This window comes from Paralichthys olivaceus, chromosome 13, assembly GCF_024713975.1.
Source record: "Paralichthys olivaceus isolate ysfri-2021 chromosome 13, ASM2471397v2, whole genome shotgun sequence".
Taxonomy (NCBI): domain Eukaryota; kingdom Metazoa; phylum Chordata; class Actinopteri; order Pleuronectiformes; family Paralichthyidae; genus Paralichthys; species Paralichthys olivaceus.
In genome coordinates this window covers 8,290,725-8,301,465 of record NC_091105.1, presented here as the reverse complement: position 1 = coordinate 8,301,465, position 10,741 = coordinate 8,290,725, and the positions used below count along the sequence as shown (strand labels likewise).

At 42.3% G+C, this 10,741-nt stretch overlaps 1 protein-coding gene across 5 annotated transcripts; it reads left to right on the top strand.

Moving 5' to 3' along the window:
* The first annotated feature begins 328 nt into the window (after positions 1-328).
* On the top strand, positions 329-9,855 carry pex5 (peroxisomal biogenesis factor 5). Of its 5 annotated transcripts, none has more exons than XM_069537798.1 (17): positions 330-560; positions 2,352-2,508; positions 2,628-2,666; positions 2,770-2,887; positions 2,972-3,118; positions 3,341-3,425; positions 3,895-3,985; positions 4,293-4,415; positions 5,357-5,470; positions 5,844-5,927; positions 6,269-6,388; positions 6,560-6,703; positions 6,864-6,934; positions 7,257-7,478; positions 7,580-7,745; positions 7,840-7,997; positions 8,635-9,855. In XM_069537798.1, exons 2-17 carry the CDS (start codon positions 2,395-2,397, stop codon positions 8,879-8,881), a joined length of 2,043 nt encoding a protein of 680 aa, XP_069393899.1. In that variant the 5' UTR covers positions 330-560; positions 2,352-2,394; the 3' UTR covers positions 8,882-9,855. The 5 variants fall into 5 exon arrangements, with proteins under 5 accessions (XP_019948542.1, XP_069393899.1, XP_019948541.1 ...); XM_069537800.1 differs by lacking the exon at positions 330-560 and adding an exon at positions 1,077-1,099; XM_069537799.1 differs by lacking the exon at positions 330-560 and adding an exon at positions 1,158-1,455.
* Positions 9,856-10,741: the final 886 nt, after the last annotated feature.

The window sequence follows — 10,741 nt, the reverse complement described above, 5'->3', positions numbered from 1 at the left end:
TATTGTAGCTATTTGATCAAATCTACATCTGAGGGATAGAGAGAATATTAATGAAACAGAAAAGAAGATGAAACAAACAAACCTATCAATTCATGTTGGACTAACTGGTATTTAATTTAATTTAAATTGATTTAATTTAAATTGATTTAATTTAAATTGATTTAATTTAAACTGATTCCATTTGTCCTGTATCTGTTCGCTCTGATATAAACAATCAATCACAGTGCACAGAAACAAAAGCTTTTTTTTTTTTTACGTAAAGTCGGTCACCGTTCTTTTTTCCCCCTTGCGCTGACGTGCTCTTACGTAAACCCCGTTGGAGAATCCTGAAACCTCCGTAGCGCTGCTCGGAGGCTCGGTGGTGGTGGAGGGTTTTGTGGGTCATGGAGGAGGAAGGTAAATAAAGGAGACGCGCTGGTAACACACGGCGGCTGCTCTCGCACGGTTTCCCGGGAGGTTTGACACGCTGGACGCGGCAGCTTCTGGCCCGACACGGTCGTTGAAATCAGCCGGAGAGGAGGGACGGTCCATCGGCTCCAGCAGCAGCAGTCGGCGGCGAGGTGAGCACCGTGCTACCCGTCTGTTCATGCCTCTGTGGTCGCACACTGCACTGGCCCTGCTGGAGCTAGCTACCGCTAGCTACTGCTAGCTACTGTAGCTACAGATAAAAGCCAAGCTGCTCGTTGATTATTGACACGTGTTTCCTGTTAACTGGCTTTTTTTAACTAGCAACATGTCGGCGGCTGTGAAGAAAGAACGTCGACTAAGCTAATGCTGCAGTTTATGAGTGAAGCTACAGTTAGCTTCAGGCAGAGAACAGAGCTGTGGTGTCTCAGTCAGTTTAACAGTGAACTGGTCCCACACACACTCAATAACAGTCTGTCTGCACCAGGATGATGACGAAGAGTCTTTGCATGCAAGTCTTCATGAATAACACTTCACAACACAATGTGTGTGAATGAGCAGGACACAAACACAACGTGATGTCTGCAGCAGGTTTGAGTCATGTAAGAAGTCTGTGACACTGTATGTATTAATATCTATCTAATCCTCTTTTACTTTGACCCTAATCATCACTCAGCAGCTGCTGGAATCAGTGGTAATAAAACATCTTTAATGATATAAGAGTCCACCTGTAGACTGGTGTGTCCCCTTCCTGTCACATTTAGGTAAACCCTGCAGAGTAGAGTAGACAAGGAGTTAAATTTCTATTCCCGACAGTTCGTTATTAAAACTGTAACCATTGTGAATCCCTCCGGGGGGGTTAGAGGAGTTGAGAGGCCAGCATATATAACAGATTTGTCATCTGTTCATCTCCGGGTCTGGATATATGCCAGTGAGTCGAGCAGGATGGTTTCCTCATGGACAAAATATTTCCCGGGTTTGCATTTAGTCACTAAATCTGTCTCAGGAGGATATTTTTTCGTTTTTACTGCTCTGCTGTTTGAGGATTAGGTGAGTGATCATCAGATAAAGAGGAAACAAATGGGACCTAATGTTAAAATTGAGGCTGTGACACAAAGGCTTTGTATTATTACATTTCATTTTAGCCCTGATATGACACCAGAATGTCTGGTTACTTGTTCAGTGCCTTACCTGAACGTAGAACCAGGATTTTCTACAAAACCCTTGATTTCATTTAACAAAGTAAAAGTGTAGAAGAACTTTACCCAAATAAAATAATTTGAAATTGGCAAAACGTTTGATTTAATCTGGAAATAATTGAAAGTCACAAGATAGCCAAGACTTTGATAGCTTTTTTAAAAAATATCTCTACAGTTTCTGATCTTCAGTCATAAGCACATATTTCAGTCAGTCCCAAAGAAGTATTAAGTTTCAGCACCCTTACCTTTGTGGCACTAATTGTATTCTGTTATTTTAATTATAACAATATCATAATCTAGCATTAAATCTTTAAGTCTTTTTCCATCTGTATATAAAATAAAATCTAGAGGTAAAATCTGCTTAACTTACTGCACTAGCTGGGTGAAATATGCAGTGAATGTCTGTGCCTGCCGAACCATCGTATCCACATTATTTATGGTTCATCCTAAGCCAGGAGATGACACGGAAAACAGCAGATGGAGGCATGGAGCTTGAATTTTGTTATGTGTCATGGGGCGAACTGTGCTGTGTGCGTGTGTGGACGCCCTTGAGGTCTGAACTGCTCTGGCCTGTCAGTCCCTACAGGGATCAGAAAAAACTAAGGGATGCTGTGCTGTGCTTCAGTGCGACTGGGAAGTGTCTAAAAATACGATTCCATTAACTTTCTCGAATTCAGCTTGAATGATGTGCAATTGTCCAAAACAAAACAAAAAAAGAGTAATGTGTCGATTCAACCTCTGTTTCAGTTCTCAGGTGGTCTGATTGGGTTTGCCTCATCCTTGTGTTGCCATGGCGATGCGGGAGTTGGTGGAGGCAGAATGTGGGGGAGCCAATCCCCTCATGAAGCTGACCAGTCACATGACCAAGGAAGGGGGGGCATGGCGGCACCGCTCAACACCTACAGTAAGTGATCTGTACACATCTGTTGGTGGTTTAGTTTTCGGAAAAAATAAGTTCATACAAAACATGAATAATTCATCCAAGTCATGTTGCTGGATACTGATATTTGACTGTTTTCTCAGATTCCCCCCACTCCTATTGAAATTTCAACTGAAGAAGAGGTCAGTGCTCATGTTCCTCTCTGTATTCAGGATACTGTTTGGTCTCCAAACATTAGAATCATTTTGAGTAGCTGTAGTAATATGTTTTTTATTTTTGTCGCAGCTCGTGAATGAGTTTCTTCAGGCCCCCCCACGGCCACCACACACATTTGACATGGGTCAGCTGCTTGAGGAAATGCAGCAGATTGACCAGCAGAGCTACAGACAAGCTCCACAGAGAGGTACACTACCTTATTGTTATTAATGTTATTATAGTTGTCATTTTGTATACCAGTTTCAGGTATTTTTATCCATTGATGTCACAGCTCCAGATGTGGCAGCGTTGGCCCTCTCTGGTGACTGGACGGCTGAGTTCCTCTCGAGTTCTGACTCTGCCTCCACACCGGGACTCATCGCTCTTGGCGATGCAGCAGATGCTGATTGGACGAGGGAGTTTATCGCTGAGGCTGCAGGTAGACTTGCTCTTTCTTTCACTCTGGAAACACGCTGCGTTCTTCAAGTTTCTGGAGTCGTCATCAGTCTGTCATTTATCATGCACTTTAGCTGACGTCAAAACTGACATCAAAGCAAAACTGCTTTGTAAAAATCCTTTTACTTTTGCAGAGTTTGTCCTTTTTACAATGTGTCTCCTGCTGTGTGCGTTTTCTCTTTCTTTCTTTTTTCTTGAAATCCAGATCCTGGACGCTGGGCAGAGGAGTATCTGGAGCAGTCAGAGGAGAAGTTGTGGCTCGGAGACCTTGGAGACAAGGAAAATGAATGGTTAGAAAAGCGGCTGGGGAAATGGATCGAGAGTGTTGAAATCATGCAGAAGAAAAATGGCTAATATAAATGACTACTTCAGGGACACTGTGGAGTACAGGCAAGACATCTGTGTAAAAGAGAACAAGAGCATTGCTAGAAAAAAGATTGTTGATTTAAAAACACCTCTAAACCTCGAAAGTTCTAGTCTGTACATTTAAAAAATTTGAATCGTTTAAATTTATAACCTTGTCTGATGATCTTGTCAAGCTGTGAGCAGTGTCAGAAGCCAATGAAGCGTACAGTGAGTGATTATACTGCCTAGATGTCTAATCATCAACAACCTCAAGAACTGACTTCTACAATAAAGCAAAGCACATTCGTCAGCTTGAATTGACTTGTTCCACACTTTATATACACATAGAAGAAAATCAATGTGCTGTTTCTTCTGATCTTATCATTTTACAACAGTGTGTTTTTAACTTTACAGGACAAAAGAGTATCAACCTGGGGAGGAGCTGAGGGAGACAGCCAATGAACTTGTCTCAAAGGTCGATGACCCCAAGTTACAAAACACAGAGGTGAGCAGTGTGTTTGTTTCTGTCTGACATTGTCATTGGATCCTTTAAATACCATGTGTCATTTGTTTTTTGTATCTATCACCATATCTTTTCTCTTTTTCTTCAACATCTTCTTAGTGTATAGTTTCTTGGAGCCCAGTACATTGATAATGTTTCTCACTTTAAGGTTTTCCAAGGTTATTGTCTTTGTGTGGGAAGAAACGTGTTGTCTTGGAAAGAAACTCGCAGTATATTAGTGTAAACCTGACCATTTAGCAATGGTAATAGTAAATGTTTTTTTTTTCTTTTTTTTTCCGATGTTGTGTAGTTCCTGCGATTCATTAGGCAGATTGGCGAGGGCAGTGTCACAGTGGAGAGCAAAACAGACAGACAGCTCACAGATAAAGCTCAGGCCCAGGAGGCTCAGAACTGGGCCTCCAACCTCAACCAGGTACGAGTCACTGCCCACTGAGGAGAGGGGATGGTTGCAACAGGGAATACACCGGGGAAGCACTTTAGCTCACTTTCACACAGTATAGGCTCTGACTCATCAGACCAGATTCTGATGCAGAGTAACATTTTCCACAAATGTAACCAAAAACAGCCACGACACGGCCTGTAATATGAAGCTCAGGACTGAGCAGCAGTGCAGATGGAATCTGTTTGGCAAAGAGAGGACTCCTATGACTGTCTGCCTCTTCTTATGCATTAAGTTTTAACGTGTTTTCTATGACTTTGCCATTACAATCAGTTCTGTCAGAAAAAGGCCAGGTCTTAAATTCTACAACTAAAAACTACATTTACCCAAAAGTCACAATTCTGTGGAGGCCCCTTTCCACCAAGAAAATAAAACAATAGATCAAAAGTTATACATGATGAAATGCTGTAATAGAGATAAAAGTCTAAATTATTATGTTGAAAAAATTTGAATCAGATTCACTATTTGATTGTGACTTAGCGTCCAATAATTTGTTCAACATTTGTAGGTGTTATAATTTTTATATCATCGAAATCGTTTGAGTTTTTACTCAAAATTTTATTTTCATCTTGCCCAACATTCATGTAGTGTTTTTTTTTCTGCTGGCAGAAAATGGCTTCCATATTTTACTGTGCATGTGCAGCTCTCAGTCCATGATGAATATCTGTTAAACATGGCTCCATTGTACTCAGTTGCCCTCTAACTTTGACATATACTTTTCCCATTTTTGACCTGCCTTTGAACTCTTGGCTTACCATTCCCTCAATTAACAACCGCCATTCATTTACTCCTCCTACTACTTAAAATAACTCCTACTCCGCCCACTCTCCTCCAAAATACCTCTCCTCACCTACTGCTCCCCAAAACATTGCCCCATTCCCTACCGCCACCCGCCTCCTCGCCTTCCGCCATAGTTCCTGACGAAGACAGGGGGAGGGAGTCTTCCCCTGGAAACCCCAGCAAGGAATGAGAAGATTGAGAAAACTAAAGCTAAACAGGCAGAGCAGTGGGCCAAGGTCGTCAGGCAGGTAGGACCTCTGTGGTCGCAGCAGTGATAGGTGTTAAGATTTTTAGCTGCCGTTGTATGCTATGCTATATGAAAGTTTGTTTCTACATATAAGAAATAAGATACACTCAGCATTGAATTACTTTGCTGTCGAGTGCATTTTCTATCTGATTTAAAAACATGAGGAGTTAATTAGGATGAAATCCAGGAGTAGGAGAAAATTAGCTTCTTCTGTGCTGTGCTGTTTCTTCGTTTCCTCTTTTCCTCTTCTTCATTCACTTTCCTCTGTATTTTGCCTGTTTTGCCGTAACCATCCTCATTTCAAATAACAGTTTGCGTAGCCAGTGCATGCAGACTTCAGTCAACCCCTGTCAATGCTCCTAATTGCTATTCAGGTGTCAGAGGAGTCAGCCGAAGCCTGGGTAGATGAGTTCGCCACATCGGGACCAGACTTCCAACAAGCGAAAGCTGCAGTGGAGGTGAGACGAGAATTACTGAAAACACACCAAAGCTAAAGCTGCTGTGTGTTAATTGGGAGCAGTGAGAAGGGAGAGGTTACAGCATGGTGCATCCTGGGAGGTTGAGGTTTGAAATAGAAACGGAATAGGAAACTATCAGGATCAAGGTGCCTTTGATAAAGTCACTTAATCCCATTAGAGACAAAAAAACAAAACACTCCCTCTTTGGACTTAGTTCCAGAACAGCATCAGTCCACAGTCATTTCTCACTTGAAGACGTAGAGGTCAAATGTGTCTATAATACAGGATGAAGTATGATACGAGGAGTGAAGTAATGATGTGTATCTCTGTCATTTTGTCAGAGTGATGTGGATTTCTGGGAGAAGCTGCAGCAGGAGTGGGAGGAGATGGCTAAGAGGGACGCAGAGAGCCATCCCTGGCTGTCTGACTTCGATCAGCTACTCAGCACTTCTTATGACAAGGTAACCATCTGTTCAGAGAGTTATTGTGTGTGAGGATTTCCGCGTACCTGCTCGTGCATCTCTCCTGGATGTCTAAAAGCACGTTACTGCTGTTCACGCACGTGACTCTGCAGGCTCCTCTGTTTCAACACTACACACAGAAATAGACTGTTATTCTTGTATTCGTCACAGGGTTATCAGTTTGAAGAGGACAACCCCTACTTATCTCACCCGGACCCTTTGTCAGAGGGAGTGAAGAGGATGGAGGCGGGGGACATCCCTGGTGCAGTACGCTTCTTTGAAAGTGCCGTACAGTCAGAACCAGGCAACCAGCTGGTGAGACTCATTTGTATTTTCCTGTTTTTAATTCTTTCATCACTCATAAAAACAGCCCAATAAATCGCTTTACTTGTAAGTTACTTGGACTTTTGCCCCTGACTGAAAGCTATTGTAATGATGCTCTGGCCTGGCTGCATCTGTTTTCTCTTAATTGCAGGCTTGGCAATATCTGGGAACCTGTCAGGCTGAGAACGAGCAGGAATTTGCTGCAATCAGCGCACTCCGCAGGTCAGAAATCAGAATTGCAAAATGAGAGTAATTGTGCAAGTTAATACACTGGCTTCAGTAGCAATAGGAAACGGTAAACATACATGCTGGTCTTCTGCACCATGTCCGGTTAAAAATAATTTTATATTGACAACTGTTTTCCTCTTTGGACTTTTTTTTTGAAAATTATGACATAAGACATGTGTGAGTGATAATCAAGGTTATTTTCTAGACTGGATCTAGTCCTATGGTTAACTTAAAGTCATATTATTTCTATCCCGACTTTATTTATTTATTATGTATTTTGTTTATTATTTTTTCATAATCACGTTTCTTCCATTAGATGTATAGAGCTGAAGAACGACAACCTGACTGCTCTAATGGCGTTGGCTGTCAGTTTCACGAACGAGTCGCTGCACAGGCAGGCCTGTGAGACTCTTCGGGATTGGCTGAAGCACAATCCAAAGTACCGCTCTGTCTGGGAGCAGAACGAGCATGAACGCCAAAAGGACGGTGCCAGAGATAGGGAGAAGGAGAGAGAGAGGTTCGGGTCACTGCTGCCAGAGTGAGTAGGATTTCAGCTTTAAAACACAATATAGAGATGATTCCCATATATCTGTAGTGATGTGTACTAACCTGATCTTTCTGACTCTTGCTTTTGCACAGATCTTTGTTTTCAGACGTCCAGTCCCTTTTCCTGCTTGCAGCCAACTCTGACCCAGCGCAGGTGGACCCCCAGCTGCAGTGTGGTCTCGGAGTTCTCTTCAACCTCAGCGGAGAGTATGACAAGGCGGTGGACTGTTTCAGCGCTGCTCTCTCTGTCACACCACAGGTTAGGGTAGAAGCCACAGTTGAGGTCTTAATGTCTGTCTTCACGCAGTTTTTTTTTTTTATGGCCCCTCCTTCTTCTCTTCTGTCTCCATCAGGATTATCTGCTGTGGAATAAGTTGGGTGCCACACTGGCCAATGGAAGCCGCTCAGAGGAGGCAGTGGCCGCCTACAGAAGAGCTCTGGAGCTGCAGCCAGGTTTCATCCGTAGTCGCTACAACTTGGGGATTAGTTGTGTCAATTTAGGAGCACACAGGTGAAGAGGCAATTAGTTTTGTTTTTAAATACGCAACATCTAAAAAAGTATTCCCACCCCTGTGTCACACCTGTGTCCATCATGGACGATCAGACATGACTCAGACCACACTCAGAGCTGGACTGGGACTCATGTGGCCACATATTGAATTTTTTTACCATTTCATATAAGTAAAATCTTATTTATTGTAGAGCTGTGATTCACTCAGCCCGTCTGTGCCCAACTCTCTCTTGCGTGTGAGGCCTCCTGGGACGCATCTAGAGATATATATTTATGTCGGGTGCGGTTTGACATGCAAACACCAAGCACAGATAGATAGATAGATGTTGATACCAAGTGTGAACAGAGCCCTAGAAAGCAAATTTGTCTGGGTTTAGCTTTAAAGAATGTTTGCTATTACAAGACTAGATTCAATCAGATAGGCTGGTTACACAGATCTTTATTATCACATTCTTGAAAAGACCATTAAAACACTGCTTGAATCTTTGTGTGGTGCTGACTCATCCTTGTGTTCAGTCTGTTCCCACCCTGCCTATGACCAATGTGGTCTTAATTTGTTTTATAACAGTGCAGCTGATGTAGATAATAATTAATATTTTTGTCACCCTCCCCTGCTTTCCTTCTTTTATATCCTCAGAGAGGCAGTGGAGCACTTCCTTGAAGCTCTGTCTTTACAGCGCCAGGCTGCTAGCGATGTGGCGAGAGCTGCCCGTGGGCCTGGAGGTGCTGCGGCCACCATGATGTCTGACAACATCTGGTCGACCTTGCGCATGGCTCTCAGCATGATGGGCGAGAGCTCTCTGTACACCGCTGCCGATCGCCGGGACTTGGACACATTGTTGGCTCACTTCTGCCAGAGAGAGGTGGAGGGTGGGACTGAATGAAAACCAGCCGGGGGCGCGCTTATTGAGTGTGAATGTGTTTTGCTGGGAGGTAAATGTTTGGGTGAGTGAATGAAGCAGAGAGGAATCCGAGTGGTAACAGTTCGAGGGAAATGGAGACACTGTGAATTATCCACCATCCCAGAGAAGACATCTTGTGCTTGTGTGTGTTTAAATGACTCGTATCAAACATTGCAGTCTGTACCTGAAAAGAGAACCAGTCAGTAGTACTACAGACACGTCACTGTATTTTAAATGTTCGGCAGTTTCTTCATTGCCTACTACTCTGTTGATCTGGAGAACTGGGTTTGATCTGAAATTTGTTCTTAGTAAAGAAAGTAAATGAAGAAGAATGAGTGAATCCCCTCCGTACTCGGTAAGCAGCTGTATGGACAGCGAGTTATGTTTTTCATGACCCTCAACACTCTCATATTCTTTAACAACAGGTTGTAAATTGAACTGTTACTCTCTACGGTTATGTAAATTAAAGGTACAGTATTCAACTGGTATTGTTAAAGAGTACTGCTTTTATCAAAGGTGCTCTCAAGAGAACGATGCAGAGAACAAACAGTAGTCAGAAGTGCTATAATGGCTTGTTTCTTTATTCACCTATATCTTATTTAATTTTTTAGTAATCATTTATCAGCCAGGACAATGAACTGACAACCAGCAGGACTGTTACTGTTATGATAACGGTGTGTGTATGTGTGTGTACAGTATGTTTGTGTGTTCAGGTTTGGGTGGGTGATATTAATCCTGCATTGGATGATAAGAACATATAATTGTAATATCGTTGAGGATGATTTCTTGCTCTTTTTCATATCGCTCTTGTAAAACAATTTGCTTCATTGTAAAATAATGCTATATGACATATTGTGTATTGTAAAATAATTGTTGCACTATAATTGTTTTCAGGCGTCTTCTATCCTGACTGCAATGTTTAATATAATACTCAGCAATAAAGCTTTGATTCCAAACATGTGCTTGTTGTTTCTGCAATAGACAGAATTGGACAAATTGGCCAGGTGTCTCAGGAAGGTGTGGTAAGCAGAAAACTACTTAGATTAAGGCAGGACTTTTCAAAGTGTGGGGTGCGCCTCCCCTAGGGGGCGCCAGAGGTCTTCAGGGGGCCGAGATTGTGGGGATGTGAGGTGTTAAAAAAGAAAATGTGATGTGTTGAAATAAAGGCACAGATGTTTGAAATGTATAAATAAGATGATATAAAAGTATGGATGTTTGAATTTTAATTATGAATGGAACATTCAGTATAGCAACAGCAAAAAAAGGGGGGGGGCAGTTGTGTATGTACTATATGTAAATACATTCATCAGAAATGTCCTCCACTGCCTGCCCTAAATTAAAAACATCAAGACAGAGACTTTGCTTCCCTTCAGGTGAACAGTGAGAACATTCCTCTCTTTGAGAAGGGGAAGGGGGAACTCCTCAGCCCTCATGTACACTGAACACTGATATCAGAGGAAGCCTTTGTCTGATAATCAAATAATAATGTCCCATTGTTTCTCTCAGGATTGTTTCAGGTATATGTGAAGCTGTTTATCACAATCAGTAAGTGGTTGTGATCACTTCTAATCCCAAGACATTCTTTTATTTGTGAGCTGATATAGAGAAATTAAACTTTCTTTCAGATCGTGCTCCAGTGTTGCATGGTTGTCATGGGTCAAGAAGCAGAGCGTTGTTACAGTGGCACAGAAAACAAATCTAATAAGAGGCCACCACACAAGAATCAGGCAGTTCGAAGGCTATGAGACAGTTTTTAGTTCTTCATGTTAGAAATGAAAACGTAAATAAGTAACTAGGAATATGGACAAATCAGAACGAGGGGTCACATATGTGTGTGGGTGT